This window comes from Gymnoscopelus braueri (assembly GCF_963280865.1).
Source record: "Gymnoscopelus braueri genome assembly, chromosome: 2".
Lineage (NCBI taxonomy): Eukaryota > Metazoa > Chordata > Actinopteri > Myctophiformes > Myctophidae > Gymnoscopelus > Gymnoscopelus braueri.
The window spans coordinates 38,517,766-38,535,870 of record NC_137604.1 but is presented as its reverse complement, the minus strand read 5'-3'; the positions used below and the strand labels follow the sequence as shown (position 1 = coordinate 38,535,870).

The 18,105-nt window shown below is 42.9% G+C and overlaps 1 protein-coding gene across 1 annotated transcript in view; it reads right to left on the bottom strand.

The window, feature by feature from the left end:
* mxd4 (MAX dimerization protein 4) overlaps nt 1-16,265 on the bottom strand; it is a 37,808-nt gene extending 21,543 nt beyond the window's left edge. Inside the window, exons 1-3 of the mRNA XM_080414575.1 lie at nt 16,039-16,265; nt 14,962-15,064; nt 9,815-9,844 (exon numbers count right to left, since the gene is read on the bottom strand). Of these exons, the coding sequence (XP_080270701.1) occupies nt 9,815-9,844; nt 14,962-15,064; nt 16,039-16,102 (197 nt within the window). The 5' untranslated portion in view covers nt 16,103-16,265. The remainder of the gene's footprint in view (nt 1-9,814; nt 9,845-14,961; nt 15,065-16,038) is intronic.
* Nucleotides 16,266-18,105: the final 1,840 nt, after the last annotated feature.

Below are 18,105 nucleotides of genomic sequence, written 5' to 3'. Positions count from 1 at the left end.
CAATATTTAATATTGACAATAACCAACTGACAAGTGAGTCTCTCTTGAAGAATCAATTATGCTTCGGGCTGGGACAATATATTCTTCAAAAGCACCATGGGTGAAATGACCCTTTAACATTCACGAGTGCTTCATTGGACATGAGGCCTGAGCTCCTCTCTAATTAAATTTACTATACTGCACTCCCCAACTGTGATGAATGACTTGTTTGGCTTTGAGAAAACTCTTCCCCCTAGAGCGCAGCTCATCTCCCTCTGTGTGTGTGTGTGTGTGTGTGTGTGTGTGTGTGTGTGTGTGTGTGTGTGTGTGTGTGTGTGTGTGTGTGTGTGTGTGTGTGTGTGTGTGTGTGTGTGTGTGTGTGTGTGTGTGTGTGTGTGTGTGTGTGTGTGTGTGTGTGTGTACACACAGCCAGGAGCCAGCATCTCGATCTCTGTGAGTTATGGTGCAACTGGGGGAGGGGGCCGTCATGGGCCCCAGTTCTTCACCACCTCCACACTTTCTTTCTTTCTTTAATTCTCCTGAGACCACATATGTTTTTTTTTCTCTGCCATCTTTTTTTCACTCTCTCTCCCTTCAGATTTTTGCTCTCTCCCTCTCGTCCCTCCTTAAAAGTGCCTGAGTCAGCAGAAACCTGAGGAAACAGAGGGAGCAGCAGACTCTTCTCTCTCTCTCTCACACACAGAAGGGCCTTTTTTCCACCCCTCACTTGCCGTTCTGCCAAAACTCTCTTTTCTCTGAAGCCTGACTCCCTTTCTCCTCTGCCGACTCCATTTCTCCTCTGCCCTACCGTTGAGGTATGTGGGAGTTGTTTGTCTGACTATATGGAGTTCCTTGGCGAAATGAAGGAGACAGACTTATCTGAGACAGATATGATGGGTCTGTTTATTTTATGCTCCTCCCACTCCTTACTTGTTGTACAATGTACAAAGTGTTGAGTGTCAACTCTTAGACTTTGTACCAGGATTATGCACCATCTGGTCCAATTGCAATGGTGCTATCTATCTGCAAATAAGTGACTGTAAACGGTACGATTACTGATGCGTTAAAGGCTAAGGTCAAATAATATCCCCATCTAACACTAAAATCCCCACAACTACTATTAATAAATATAGCCGCAAAGCCGAAATTCGGGACAGCACAGACTGTTCACATAAAAATCTATAGTTAGATGGACTTGAGTAGTTCTTGAGGCAAGTATAGTGAGGATACAGTAGATGGATGTCTGTAGCATGTTTTGTGTAGATCACAATCTACATGCACATAATCTTATGGATCTGAGTTGCCCATCTCACATGCAAGAGGCCATGTAGTATTCCTTTTTCAGAAATAAGTTATGAATAGACACACGTGGAACGGTACAAATGACGATTAGTGGTTAGGCTCTGAGGGTTTTCCTCACAGTAAAGATGGCTAACTAAAGCAAGCGGAGACAGCCTTTAGGGTCAGTCTGGAGTGACATACAGTGTGGAGAGCATACAAAGTCAAGAAACTGTCTCCAGCTGGACTCCAGAAAGGATCTCCCAAAAGAGGTCAACTTGTGGAATTTCTCCACTTGGAGGTCACTATGTGCTGAGAACACATTGGCTCCAGACAGATCAGGCCTGGCCTTGACTGCTCGGACTTGTGTAGACTCACAAGTCTCTAAACACTTTGCTCAACTAGAGACTGAGGACAATCTCACAGTTTTCATAGTTAAAACTGCATGGAAACATTTTGTTTTTTTAAGTCTTTAAGGCAGCCCTTCATATTGGGGTGTTGACGTGATCACAGTCACAGTGCATCAGAAGTTTCAAGTTGAATGGAACTAAAGTGAAACAAATCAAATTGAGCTGAACTGAGACTGAATCAAGGCCATGTATGATGTAAACAGCCTAATGCACGCATGAACATGCGTGTGGAGAGATTTAAGGAGGTGAGTGGGTGCAGGCTGCAGACCCACATCTCAGTGAGAACATTCTCTCCACTGTCTGGGGTAACAGGCCTGCAGGCCATGGCCCACGACAATTTGCTCTGTCAGTAAATCATTTTCTCTCCTGCAGCCGATACCACACCTTGTGCATTTCAGACCGCATTTAAATGAGTTATGAAACACCAACATACTAGCAAGATGCCTTCAGAGGTGTGCAAAGGTGAAAAATGAAAAATGAAGGAAGAGGGCAGTGAGAAAAGTAGAAACAACATGATTTTCAGCACAGAGTTTGCTCAGATCTAGGGCGTAACTATTTGTGGCCATTGTAGTTCAACATAGCCCTGATGTTGAAGAAAATGAAAAAAGTACAATTAAAATATGACTTTACTCTCCCAAAAGGAGAGGAGAGGAGAGGAGACAGTGTGTTACGTGACTGGTTTCCTGGTTTGTGTGTCGATTAAGCAGTGCTGAAATTCAGGTCAGCACAGCGCACACGCGCGCGCGTGCAGGCAGGCACGCGCGCACACAGACACACGCGCGCGCTCGCGCGCACGCACGCACGCACGCACGCACGCACGCACGCACGCACGCACGCACGCACGCACGCACGCACGCACACACACACACACACACACACACACACACACACACACACACACACACACACACACACACACACACACACACACACACACACACACACACACACACACACACACTCACACTCTCTCTCTCTCTCTCTCTCTCTCTCTCTCTCTCTCTCTCTCTCTCTCTCTCTCTCTCTCTCTCTCTCTCTCTCTCTCTCTCTCTCTCTCTCTCTCTCTCTCTCTCTCTCTCTCTCTATCTCTCTCTCTCTCTCTCTCTCTCTGGAATGTTGAGTTAAGTAACAGAGGGAGCCCAGGGGTGGGGGTGGGGGTGGGGGTGGGGGGGGGTGGGGGTGGAGGGGTGTGTGTCACTAAAGCAGTAGGCCATGTATAACTAGAGCACATTGCACACACAGCAACATTTGTTGCTGTTTGCAGTCTATATATCTGACGTGACATTCATTTGTTTGGTTCACTGCAATATTGGTGCTCTAGAAAGATGACAAAAATAGCAGATCTGCAAGATCACAACACGCCAGAGATGCTATGAAGTATGAATCAATTGGGCTTAAGAGAGAAGTGCCGTGCAGTCTGCACGATACTACTGCCGTACTGTCAGTTGTATCGACCAGGACCTGTTTTCCGGGAACACATAGCCTACCCTCGCTGACAGTGATCCGCTGAAACAGTAGGCTCCTGTCAGGCCACCAGGTTAATTCGTGTTAATCATTGACAAAGGAGTCAGCATGTAAGCAGAGCTGTCTCCTCACGTCAACAAGGAGAATGTGCTCGTTTGAGCTGAGCCCAGTTTTGGCAGCTTTATCTCTGCACATGCATCAGTATTTTGGGCTTCGGTATGGTTTCAATTTGGCATATTGAAAATGCAGCCTTTTACTGAGCTATAACAAAGTGCCGTATAGAGTTTAGAGTGACTGTCCCAGAAGGACATATACAGTAGGTTCAATCCCGGCAACAGTGAATGTTTACATCGCTAGTCATGTGTCCTAGCTAAGTGTCCTTGGACATGGCACTGACCCCCTCCCGACCCCACAACCACCACAGCTAGCTCTATCTGTTCAGAGAGAGAGAGAGATGCACACATGAACGAGTCAGTCCAACTCCCACCAAGGAGCTCATTCTTTTGTTATCCTTTCTATTTGCTCACACATTCTTCTCTTTCTTTATTGCACTCAAGCATCTGTTTTCCAGCAAACACAGATGTAGTCGGGCTAAGTACTGTAGGGAAATTAGCTTTCTTCTGTACCAACCATCTTTTCTTTTCTTTTCTTGGGCATTGTTTTGGTTTCGGGGAGCATGGAAGGAAAAGAAAAAAGATGGAAGAAATCTAATAAATCTAATTACAAGGCATTCCCAAGAAGCATGGCTCCAAATGGAGATTTCCACTTTGTGCTTTGTGGAAATACTACCAATGAGAGAACAACCCACTTCATATACTGTAGCAGCTTCCTGTTGTTGAGGAACCACTTGTAGGCTGGCTCTGCGCTTTCTGCTTTTCTTTCCAATTTCTCTTTCTTTTTCTGAAGCAAGGCATCGTCAGAGGGATCCAAGTTTCTGTTGGCTGCAGAGCTCGCGTGAGAGAGACCAAAGTCAGTTGAAAGCTCTCTGCCCGTCCCTAGTCAGCCAGTCAGTCAGGCAGGAAGTCTACTGTACTGTGCGTGTGCATGTGCTTACAGGGGACTGGGTGTCTGTGTGTGTCTCAATGTACACACAAAACAAACGGCACTCTCTGTGGGTGTGGCAGCACCGTTGATGACAGAAAACAAACACACTCTCCCAGACATGGGACAAACAGTAGAGCCAGAAATATTTCCAATATCTTAAATGTCTGTCTGTCTGTGTGTGTGTGTGTGTGTGTGTGTGTGTGTGTGTGTGTGTGTGTGTGTGTGTGTGTGTGTGTGTGTGTGTGTGTGTGTGTGTGTGTGTGTGTCCGCCTCTCTCTCCCTCTCCCCCCCTCTCTCTCTCTCTCTCTCTCTCTCTCTCCGTCCCTCAAACTTAAGAATTAACTTGAAAGTACAAACAGAAGAATTGTGCTTTTGCTGTTACAATATATATAGAGATAAGTAAAGATAACTTAAACATATGGTGTGGGGGCAGGGACATCATTCCATGCTGGCAGTTTCACACTAAAGGGGCATGTCATCCATAATCTATATTGATCTGCATTTTGTCCCAGCCTTCGGCGTGGTTGATTATCAAAGAGAAATGTACACTAACTCTTTGCACTCGATCTTTGCTTGCACGCTTTTCCGACTTTCCTCATTTGTAACCTACATGGGCCAATGCACCGAGGCTTTACGCATAACATCGTAGAGATGCATTTGTTACTACATGGAACGAGCGTCCTCTTGATGATATTATAAGTATAACGCAAAGCAAAACTCCAACAGCAGTGTCCCTCTAGGCAGGCAGAGAGTCACTGGACACCGCTGTAAGAGGTGCTATGACTGTGCATGGGGTAGGGTTGTGTGAGGACACACAGGGCCCAGTGGTGTACATGCTGCTGTCACTCTGCCAAGAGCCTCAGTCCCTCAACAAGTCACCAACATGGCCGCCATTGTCCCACAGCCAAAACTGCACTCAGCGGCACTAGGGCTGAGCAATATATCAATATTATATTGATATTGTGATATGATATGTTGTGAGCTTGTAGACCTACTATTTCTACTATTTTTTTTTTACTATTTTTGAAATTTGATATTACAATATGATATTAGAAGAAAGAGAGAAAGGAGCGCATCTGTTTGGCAAAGTAAAAATACCTAGCAATACTCCAATTCTGTCTGTCTACCTGCAGCCCGATAACCAGGGAAGAACAAGACATTACACTACACAACAACCTATGGACCGCACCGGAACCAAGGTAGTTGAAGACCTGCAACTGAGTCGCCTTATACCAGGGCCAAACTAAATCCATACTGCATTTATGTTATAATACACAATGAATATGTCTAAATTAGTATTTTGTATCTTTCAATTTGATCTGAAGTCCTGAAAGTGGCACAAGAAAGGTAAAGAAAAATGTATTCCCCGTCAGCCGGCTCAAGATCAGCTCTGCATTGATTGATTGATTCATTTATTCAAATTCATCAAACCAGAGGTGATCATGATTCCCTGCACCACAGGAGAGACATGTGTGTGTTACTACTGGACGTTCTATCTTCAGTTCATCATCATCAGCCATTTAAAAAAACGGAACAAACACCTACTGTGCACTGCAGCAGGGTAACCCTCTCCACCCCCACACCGCTAGGGGATAAGAGTTGGCTATTTGTGTCAAAACCTTGAAACCTTACCATCTCTAACCCTTAACACCTCTGTCTTACAATAATGACCATGTCATCTGAGCTCATGGGTTCAGGCAGGGATTCGATCAATGTGCAATGCATTGTGTCACAAAGGCTCTGTCTCACACACACACACACGCACACACGCGTACACACGCGCACGCACACACACTGCCAGAGCTATCATTACATTACTATACGGGTAGGGCCTATTTCCTCCTTACAGGGGAAAAGATGATACAGTCACCAAAAACACACACACACACAAAAATCTAAAACTAACACAAAAAAAGGAAGAATAAGGACAGGTCTGAAGTGCTTTTTAAGTATAAAATGAGGCTTCAATTTGTTCCGGAGGCTTTTGTCACTGCTGTGTGCACGGTGAATGAATGTTGCATAATGTCCAAATGACCCTGCACTGTGAAATGGCAGCACTCTCCTTTTTGAAACACAAATCCAGTTTTGTTTCTATGACGTGATGCTGTTAAGCCCTTATGAATAGCGAAATCTACAAGCTCAGAGTCACAATGCATCGCATCGGACGTGTTGTGAGCTTGTAGATCTATATTTGCTATAAACAAATATATATTCGGTACCCAACAACACTGTTTTTTTAATGGATAAAGAATGGATTTAATATTGATGGAGTTTCATGTATTTTTTTAATATAGTTTTGTTGGGGGCCCCTAGGCTAGAATCCATCAGTAGGCCCTAAAGAAGCCTCATGCTAAATTTGGCGATTTTATCCGCTTTTTAACGGTAATGTTAAAAAATGGCATTAAGCCACTGGACTATCCCTTCTTTGGACAGAACTGCAGTCACTCCCCTTCTCTTTACGCTACAGTACGATGGTTGTACACTTGATCTGCTAAATTACTGTCATCAATGTCAATGTATATCTTTGTTCTCAAAGCTCATCAATCCCACAGACACTTTTGTTTTGATATATCGTAACTTTCACATTGCGGCCACAAAGCACTCAGTAAAGAGGAAGTTTTGTTTCTATTTTAACATCAGACTACTGTATATTATACAACACTGACAAACACTGTGCGGTTGCTGCCTTCCAGAGAACGGAGGATGAGTAAGGTGATTCTGGAAACCCTTTTTTTCTCAACCGTGTCACTGTGTTGGTGACCACGCCTGACGCAAAGTGAGCCAATAACGGCTGTGTTGTTTCGACTACACAACAGCTACGGTATTCTAGCCAGCCTCTCTCTGCCAGGTCACACAGAAGGGATATGTCCATGCATGTTTTCTCAACTCTCCGTACACACGTCAATTACTCACTACTCTCATCAGGCAGATATGTGACTGGCTGGCAAGCCACTCCGCTCTCCACCACAAGAGTGACACAGTGTCACGTAACACACCCACTCCAGTCTCGTCTAGTCCAGTTCAGACAGACAGGCAGACAGACAGGCAGATAAGGAATAACATCAGCTGTAGAGTCCCAATCGAAACCACTCTATTTGTACACAGGCGACAACGTGATTCTCAAACCGGTTCTTTGTCTGCGGGGAAACTAATCCACGTCTTGAAAAGGCCAGACACAAGGATTTCTGTTGTCCAGAGGCTGTTGGGTGGAACCAGAATCAAAGCAGAGCTCTCTCTGCTTCCTGTCGAGAGACCCCCGTCCCATTCACACACACACACACGCACGCACGCACGCACACACGCACGCACGCACGCACACACACACACACACACACACACACACACACACACACACACACACACACACACACACACACACACACACACACACACACACACACACACACACACACACCTCCTTTAATGTGTGATGTCACTTTGTCTCAACGTTGACTCAAAACAGGGTGGAGTAAAAAAAAACATGCGACCTGTGTGTCTTTAATTAACCAGCTTTTTGCCAAGAGAGAGAGAACCGTTTCTTTTGAGTAGTTCTGGAACAAACATGAGCGACATAATCACTGCATGTTTATTGAGAGAGAGAGAGAGAGAGAGAGAGAGAGAGAGAGAGAGAGAGAGAGAGAGAGAGAGAGAGACTTTCAAGAATGTGTTTCTTATATTTGGGTGTGCACGTGGCATGGGCACTGTACTGGGCTTGTTTTGATTGACAAGAAGAGACAGACAAGCCTCCAAAACGCCCTCCAATACACACACACATGCACACACACACACACACACACACACACACACACACACACACACACACACACACACACACACACACACACACACACACACACACACACACACACACACACACACACACACACACACACACACACACACACACCTAATGTGCAAGATTAGAACATTGTAACTGACAGGATTCCCTCTCCCTGACCATACAAGGCATTGAGTTTTCACCCAACAGACAGATCTAATAAAACATGAAAGCAACTCTTTGAAATGAGATTACAGAATCAGATTACGGCCCCTCTTCTGTTCAGACACAAGGAATTCACACATATTCTGAGCCCTGGGTCTCATCATTGTCATCTCCAGTAAATTGGACAAAGCGCTTCAAGTGATGAACTAGCCAAATTCAAAATTCAGTAGGCATTGAAACTGATAACAAAGATTAAGAACTGAGTTAGCAGGGAGGGAGGAGGAGGTTCAGTATCTTGCTCAAGACGCCATGGTCACTGATGGGGCAGGGTATCAACTGCTAGGCCACACAGTACTAACAGCCAAGGCTGCTAAAGATTTAGTGACCGTAAGATAAATATAGGATAGTACACACACACACACACACACACACGCACACGCACACGCACACGCACACGCACACGCACACGCACACGCACACGCACACACACACACACACACACACACACACACAATACCCATCATTATAGAACAAGCCGTCTCACACAGTTCCCGTCCTCATTGACTCTGGAAATGCTCTTTTTTTTGTTAATCCTCCCTGGCTGAGCAAGGCATTCCCCAGGAGCCTCTGTCGGATCCCATCCACGGCAGAGCTCTCCATGGTCACCTTCCATAGAACTATTCCAGTTCTAAAGTGACAAACCTGGTCATATCTGGTAGCCATCATGAAAACCTGACATTCCACCTGATGAATTCCCCCCAACAAATAGTGATCTTGGATTTCCCCTGGGGAAGATCGGAGAGTCGGAACAGGTTCTACTTTACAGTGGAGTCAATACTGTAAGATTCATCCAGAACAATAGCATGGTGGTGGCCCCACACACTGCACTGACCTCTGCAAGTTCAGCCTTCCTCTAGTCACCCTCAGTGGACATGGCCTTTGATGAGTTAAAGACACTGTTCACCTCCCCACTCATTCTCATCGACCACAATGGAAACAAGCCCCCCGGGATTTTTTTTTTTTTAGCATAGCTTTTTTTAACTGTACTGCCATACTTTCAAATCTGTTAATTAAGTAAACTGTTAACAAACTCAACCTGCCTGACCCCTCGTGTCAGTTTGAGGTGGAGGTGGATGCCTCAGATTTTAGTGGGGGGATGTCTGTCGATCACACAAACTTCATCCTTGTGCCCTCTCTTTAAAGTTTCTTTGGGACCTAGGAACTGTTAGCAGTCAAGATGAATATAGAGGCAATGGTTCGAGGGAGCAGGGCTACCGTTCACTTGGTTTGGGCTGACTTCAAGGACCTTGAATACATCTGTTCAACCAGAGTGTCCAAGACAGGCCAGATGGGCTCTGTTCTTTAATCGGTTTGACGTTTCTCTTTCATATGTCCAGGATCTAACATCAAACTGCGATGCCCTATATCCTGCATCTACCAAGCTATCGGCCATCCTCTGTGTAAATATAATTCTAAAAATCTATTCTTACACTCTTAGTTGTAAGTTAAATTAAGAGATTTTGCTGTGTAGAATCCATCTCGCACTAATTCCTTTGTGAGTCTCACGGCCATAGCACAAAGATGAGACACGAATACAAACAGAGACGTACTGACTAATGTGTGAGACATGGTGGGAGGTAGGGGTGAACAAACAAAACAAGCATAAAAGTAAAGGAAAGCAGGGTTATCATCTTACCTGTGTTTCTCCAGCTCGTTGTGCGATGATCTGAAAGGGTCAAAATAAACAAGGGTGAGTGCACTGCCCAACTCCCATCAAATTAACACAGAAATCATAATATCTCTAATATCTCTTGACATGAAGAACTGCAGACAAATACATAGATGAAAGTTAGGGATGAGATGCAGCAGGAAACCCCTCCCCTCGCCACAGCACGGGAATGTCTCAGTTAGTGGATGTTTTAAGAAAGCAGAACAGATGAAGGCTATGCCAGCAGTGTAGTAGAAGGTTTGCATAAATGATTTATTTGACAAAAAGAGATGAAAAAGATTATTCCTTCCCCCTTTACGCGGCTCTTAAGCGTTGAATAGTGAGGTTAATTTCAACAGTGTAGTCTTAAGCCTAATTTATTTCTCTAATTTTCGCATTCCGAAAACAACTGATGTTCAAGGGCCTAGCATGATAGACTCTTTCTGGGCTGCATGGGCTGAAAACACTGCTTGCCAGCGGAATCCATGACAAAGTTATGGTGCATTGGTGCCCGCAACAAGGATTCAGTTGCCTGGCAGAGGGTCAAAGACTGCAGTGTATATTTGCAGAGAGAGAGGCTTGGATATGATGGAATGAAAGAAAGAGAGGACAGAGGCAGACAAAGAGATGCAGACAGACAGGCAGGCAGACAGACGGGCAGAGGAAATAGAAACAGGGATAGAGAAAACAGAGCAGAGAGAGACAAAGTGAGCTTAGAGGAGAGGGTAAGAAAGAGAGGGAGAGAGACAGAGTCAGAGTACAGAAGAGGCAGACAAAGAGACAGAAAGAGCATAGAGGACAAACAAACAGAAAGACACAGAGAAATAGAAGGAGAGAGTCCATAATCTTAACAAGGCCAGTGTACCAAATATGGTGCAGGACTTATTTGCCAGAAAACAAATTTGTGATGGTGCTTAAGAGAAACCCCTGTCAGGATAGGCCTTCAGGGCTACTGTATGTATCAACATAATAATGTTATGTAACAATGACACGGATATGTCATGGATTTTTATTATATACAAATATTTTAAGCACACCTAGAGTGACAACTGAGGAGTGAGCAGGTAGGGGTTTAGGGCCTTGCTCAATGCAACCTTGACCGGGCACTGCCGTTTGAATGCTCGTTCAACCAAAACATCTCTGCCCGTCTTGTGTGTTTCCACTCAAAATCGCAATCTTCCACGCCACATGCAAAAACAAGTGCAAATGCTATGTGCCAGACTGTGACGTCCACACACCCACACGTACATGCATGCACACATACCACAAATACGCCCTATAATGCAGACAAACACACCCACACTCACGTGCACACACAAGCACCCACACACACACACTGCTGTTGTTGTGGGTAAGTGCTGAGCAGACAGCACTAGTGGCGCTGACATGGGTACAAACCCATGGGTCAGTCTGGTCATCTGTAGGAGGCCTAGATACACTCTGTAGTGTTCCAGAGAACGTGGGCTTATAACAGGGAGAGGACGTGCATATTATGATGTGGACACCAGAGTCAGCCCAGGGCACTGCAGTCCAACTGATTCAGAACAGAAACCTCTGTTCATCTCACGCACGCGCACGCGCACACGCGCACACACACACACACACACACACACACACACACACACACACACACACACACACACACACGACTGTCATGGATACCGAGGCAATAAAAACCAAAACAGGGGCAACAAAGGGCCAGACTGACAACAGACAACAAGCCTTTTCACATTTTGTTCTGGATCTTTAATAGCCCATATGCATGCGAAGCAGTGGTTCCCACAGCTGGGATGTCGAGCCCAAGCTCAGGCTGGCAGAAGGATGTGACGGTGACCTGAACATTTAAGAAGGCAGTGCCTTTGCCGCTGTCAAACAGAATGTGTCCTCTCTCTGTCAACTGACGAATAAAGTAAAAACAAAGGAAAATAAAAAAGAATTGAATATGAAGTTTGCTGTCCCTTCTGGAACATTGTCTAGAGAAGACACAGCACCCTACTTTAAATTGACACTGCACCATAAGCACCATGGGATGGGGCCTTGCATCACCATGTCCTACAAACCCACAAGGGGTTTTCCTTTTTCTTTTCAGGAGAAGGAGCAATTTGACTCTAATTAGGCTCTTAGAGGGAGAGAGAGACACAGAGAGAGAGAGAGACAGACAGACAGAATGAGTGACTGCAGGTTAAAGGGAGGCACATGAGGAAGGTATTCGTATTCAATTCTATGGTTGATCTTGGCCTGGGGTACACGACACGTGATATTCAATTCTATGGTTGATCTTGGGGTACACAATGATTGGTCTTCAGGTAGAAGACTCAACCACTTAACCATTGATGGGAATGCTCCTTTATTTTCCCAAGGTCTCAACAAAGCATACAGGAAGTGCATCTCCTCTGTGAGGGAAGTGGCCCCTTTCTATTCAAATATATAAACTGAAGAAACTTGACAGGCAAAGCTATACTGGGAAATCATACTGCGGGGTTGCAGAGGAAGGGACTGCATACAGTACCTGTCAACAAGATAATGCACACAGCATGTCATGTCATGTAAAAGTCCCTGTCTGCCATGCAAATGATTTAATGGCCTGACATCATAAACTCAGAGCTGATAACCACAGGGCATAAAGACTAGCTGAGTCAGAAGCAGGAGCAGCCTGGGAACTAACCTTACATCAACTTTCATAACACATTTACTTAATAGATGGATCCTATTACACCATTAATAACCTTATTGTGTATATACTTTCTGAGTCTTAGTTGAACATCCTGTATATTCTCAATTATCAGTAATGACAACTAAAGTCACAATTATGCATTATTTGTTCAGCTGTAACCACTAAATGCTCCAAAAGGCATACAACTCTCAAATCATTTAAGGGTTTTTTGATAGAAGCTTCTCTAAAGTTTGGGTTTCTATTGTACTTCTTTCTCATTTTTGTGTGCTGCGGAGTTTGACCTTTTTAGTTGTTTCTAACATTTAATTTTCTGATTACCAGCTGCTGCTGCACTTTATAACAATAGACTCACCACTGCTCTCTGTCACATGCCCTACAATGACTCTGCTAAATGTTTGTGTAAATACAAATATGGTCACATTTGCAATAATGAATACATTTATTATTATTATTATTATTATTATTATTATTATTACAATTATTATTATTATTATTATTATTATTATTATTATTATTATTATTATTATTATTATACTACAGTGCAAATGTCTGGTTGTTTGCCATTTAGATTTTGTTATGCTCTCTTCTAACTCAAAATAACTGTGTTTTATTGATACACCCTGAACTTACATAAGTGTAGAAATAAAGTGTTGGAATTTGGACAAGTAAGTTCATCCAATACATTGCCTGCTGAACTGCAGAGCAATGAAATATCTTACAGCCTGGGGAAAAGGCAGCTACATGCTGCTACAGTTGAGTATAGACTCAGGGGCTTGGCCTGGCTCGGCCTGTCAGCCAGGAGTGCGTGCTGTTACACAGGCACCACACCCACCTGCCAAACCCCCCACCCCCACCACTCATATCCACTGGCTAGTGTGACTACACACTCACACGCACGCACACCTCATACAAAAACACTCCTTAACAACAAGATTTTGCAAAGTTTATGACGTGATTATTATTATGATTTGCCTGCAACTCAGTGGCGTAAACTAAAGTAACTAAGTACATTTACTCAAGTACTGTACTTAAGTACAATTTTGAGGTATTTTTTACTTTACTGGAGTATTTCCAATTTTCAGTACTTTTACTTCTACTCCACTATCTCAGAGGCAAACATTATGCTCATGCATTGTGAGCTTGTAGATCTGCTATTTTCCAACAAAAAAAAAATATACATTTGAAAACTTGTGAAATGGGACACTCTGCAGAATGAGTACTTTCTACTTTTAGTACATTTTTATACCAATTATTTTGTACTTATACTCAAGTAAATTGTGAATTCCGGACTTGCACAGTATTTCTACTTTGCAGTAATTGATACTTTTATTTAAGTAAAAAATGTGAGTACTTTTTCCACCACTGCTGCAAGTTAACTTGCGATCGCGGTTGCCGTCGCTTCTACTCTGTTATGATTATGAACCTACAAGGCTTAAGGAAGTGACTGAGCAGAGATGTCATGTGAAAGAACATAAAGTTGTAAACACTCCCTTCAACACTGAACTCTAGCGATAGACTAGTCACTAGACTGCAGTGCTTCACCTTGTTTCCCCTCAAAACTGGACGCAGGCCAAACGGGAAGACAAGTTGAGACTTTCAGATATGCTGTTTCGTCCGACAAGCAGTTTTGTCTTATTATATGGGTGACTCAATAAAAAAAAAAGTGTTGTCACTTGCTGTCAGGCTGGTAAAATATTAGTTTACGAAATGATCTTGTGAGCGACCTTTCGTAGAAACCCGTAATTGAATGTAATATGTGAGTCAGTCAGTGTGTGCAGGATATTATAGCGGGGAATCTGTGGTGTAAAGTAACTAAGTACATTTACTCAAGTACTGTAATCAAGTAAATTTTTTAGGTGTTTTTACCTTACTGTAGTATTTTCTACTCTACTACATCTCAGAGGAAAATATAGTACTTTTTTTTACTTTTATTGCGATGCATGAGCTGTAGGCAAGCTCGGCTATTTTCAAAAGATTGTATACATTTTTAACTTGTGAAATGGGACATTCTGCATAATGATGGCTTTCTACTTTTGGTACTTTAAGTACATTTTGATACCACTTTTGCACTAATTTTGAATTCCGGACTTGCACTTGTAACAGATATTTTAACATTGCAGTATTGATACTTTTACTTATAGTAAAACATTTGAGAAGGCTCCTTTTTTCCACCACAGAAGGTTTGCCAGAAGGAAAAGCAGGTCGGGTGAGACAGACAGACAGATCGAAAGACAGACAGACAGACAGACAGACAGACAGACAGACAGACAGAGAGAAGTTGACAGTGTACGCGTGGCAGTGTTTATAAGAGATCACAACACAGAGCCAAGCCCCAGCAGAATAAGATGGCGTTGGGAATGGATGGATGGTGGTGAATAACAACAACAACAACAACAGAGCGTGTTCAAATTGTATCAATAGCCTACTGACAACAACAACAACAACAACAAAAGATATTTACCTATTGTTCTGAGCTTTTCTTGAAATTGGCGGATGAGCTTTCGTTTTCTTTCTGGAAAAGTCGCTATTGTATGGTAAAACGGACGCGTAACCATGTTCTGCCTCTATATTGACAAAGTAAACAGAATTAAGTGTTAATTTATTGCAGTGTTGCAGTGGAAAATTTATATTTACTCAGTGATTTTGGGAATGTCAAAAGAACTGTCAAATGTATAATGGGGCTATTTGAAAACAGCAGATCTACAAGCTCACAAGGCGTCGACGCCTTGTGAGCTTGTAGATCTGCTATTTTCAAATTGATAAATTTGATAATATTGATAAAAAAATAATTAATCTTGGATCATTGTGTAAACATTTTTACAACAAAAGTATTGTTTTGGGGGGAGGAGGGTCCATTGGCACAATATATTTTCAGATGGGGGTTCTCGGGACAAATAAATATCAATCTGGGGGTCCTTGCCATGAAAATATTTGAGAACCACTGGTTTAAACAACATTAGGAAACAAGCCCAAATAAGCAACTACACTTTAGAAACAAGCCCAAAAAACGTGATGTCTCAGTCATCAGTCAGTCAGTGTAATCGCTACTGAAAAATCTTTTTCGGTAAAGATAAAATATCCAACGTTACGTATAAGCCTGTACTTTAGATTATTAATGACACATGACTGTTTATTAACAGCATCTACCGTTACGAGAGGATAACATTGTTATGATCACACTCGTAAACAGCAGTGATCGGTCTTTCCACTGGACAAGTAGCCCAGAATAAAACATTCCATTCAGTGCATCATGTCTGCAACATCAAGGCTTGTTACACGAATTATACACATGTCATTAATAAAATACTTAAAATAATGGGTGATACTAATGCAAGTTTCTGCAACATATCTAGGCTGCAGGGTCCAGTTTTGCATCACTCCATCGCTTTTTAAAGTGACATCATAGCTGCACTATGGCAGAGCACGTTCTAACTTCACATTGAATAGAAGATGTTTACCCCTTACTAAATTGATAATCGCTATTAAAAAATATCCAACAGCATGTCCTGTCAACTTGACAGTTTGGCATGAAAAATACCTCTGTCTCTTCTTTCCAAGTATTCTGCAGCCTCCAGCAGAATTAAAAGAGAGTTAAGTTCCATATCTTCTCGTCTGGTTACAAAAAGAGTAGAAAAAGCAATCTATTTACAGAAAGTGACATAAAAAAATAAAAGATTATTGCAGTGATGGAATTGAAAACTAGAACCGGTATATAGGTTGATATGAGCGTCTATAATCAGTTGTGAGTCTTGAGGACTCACTCCACCAAAACTAGAAGTCATATCAACAGCGCATAACTAAAACTCAGGGAGTGAGTGATGGCTCTGCTGACCAATGACAGACGCCCATGGGCGGGGCTGTCAGTGCTGCTTTCAGCCTATGGTTGGGCCGAGTGACACTGAGGTCTCTTCTCATTGGCCAGGACGCCAGAGTAATGAGGTATAGAAGTAGTGTTGCCAGATTTTGCGAGAGAAGTAAGTAACCCTGGTCTATGCAACCAAGCCCATAATAAGTAACTATAGAGGCCACATGAGCACTTTGTAAACCTCTATGCATTTCTACAAGCTTGTAAATCTGCTATTTATCAGATCTTGAATTAAAATGTGGAATATTTTTTGAAACATTCCGACACAAATAATCTACATATTAATTTGGGGATGCATGACATGAAAATATTTGAGAAACACTGGTTTAAATGATAATTACAAAATTTGGAAGCAAGCCCAAATAAGCAGCTATACTTTAACCACCAATATTTACTATACAGAAAAAGAATCCCAAAGTCGCTTATAATAAGCGGACATGGCAATCCTGAGTAGAAGCTTCACTGCCATACCCTAGCAACAGAGCGTGTGACCCCGCCCCCTCAGAGCTCATTGGTTCGACACAAAGACAACTACACGGTGATTGGCAAAGAGGCATCTAAGGCGTGTCTCAATATTGAACTTGGCTGTTGTTTGGGTTGCCAGAAAAGTGTGTTTTGGATCGTGGAGGAAGTCACGTTGAGAGCGTGTGATGAGTCAAAGCAAAGGGTTCCTCTGCATATTCACGAGTAGTGTGTTGTTGTTTGTTGTTGTTGTTTTGTGTGTGTGTGTGTGTGTGTGTGTGTGTGTGTGTGTGTGTGTGTGTGTGTGTGTGTGTGTGTGTGTGTGTGTGTGTGTGTGTGTGTGTGTGTGTGTGTGTGTGTGTGTGTGTGTGTGTGTGTGTGTGTGTGTGTGACACACACACACACACACACACACACGCGCACACACACACACACACACACACACACACACACACACACACACACACACACATAGTGTATTTTTAAAACATTTTAAGCAAGCAATGGTGGCCTGGCAGGGCAACAACTATCAGTGGTTGCATTTTGTGTTCATTTCCTGTGGACTCGATGTCATGCAAAACTTGCGTTTGGCTTCAGGAAATGTTTTCTCACAAGCAAAGAATCCGGAGTCATATTCCATTCGGAAATGTTAGTTGTTGCTGCATTATTATTGCACATGTATAACTTAACATTGATCTACTCTTTAAGTTTAGGAATGCAAGTATGTCAAAACAAGTTGGATATAATATAGGCCTAACCAAATCAAGAATTCTGTGTGACATTTAAGCAATCAGACAGTAACACACAAGAAGAGGGGGTGCTTTATCGTCGTTATTGGCGTGGCTGTGCTGCGGCATAGGCACAATTAACGTGAAGCTGATTCTGTAGGCTGCAGATGGCTATTTCTGTTGGCCTAAGACTGATGCTGTGTTCCAGTCAAGTCATCATTTTCAACTTCCCAAAATAAATAATGCAATGGAATGGCTGTTTAAGTCAGAATTCCAACTTTACCTTTTTAGTTTTTTAGATTCTGAGTGTACAGACAAGAAGGTGGGGGTGGAGATGGGCTGGAATAGAACTGGGGATTACTGTAGCATCATGTGGTGGTCCATATGCACTATACGATCAGCTACTGGCATGACCCATTACCATTAATAACTCAACCCTGACATCTCTGACATCATGATGACAATGCAGTTGCTAACATCACAGCAACATGGCAGACAAAATTGTGAACTGTTATTTTACTTTTTAAAGACGTTTTATCAGCTGAAGACT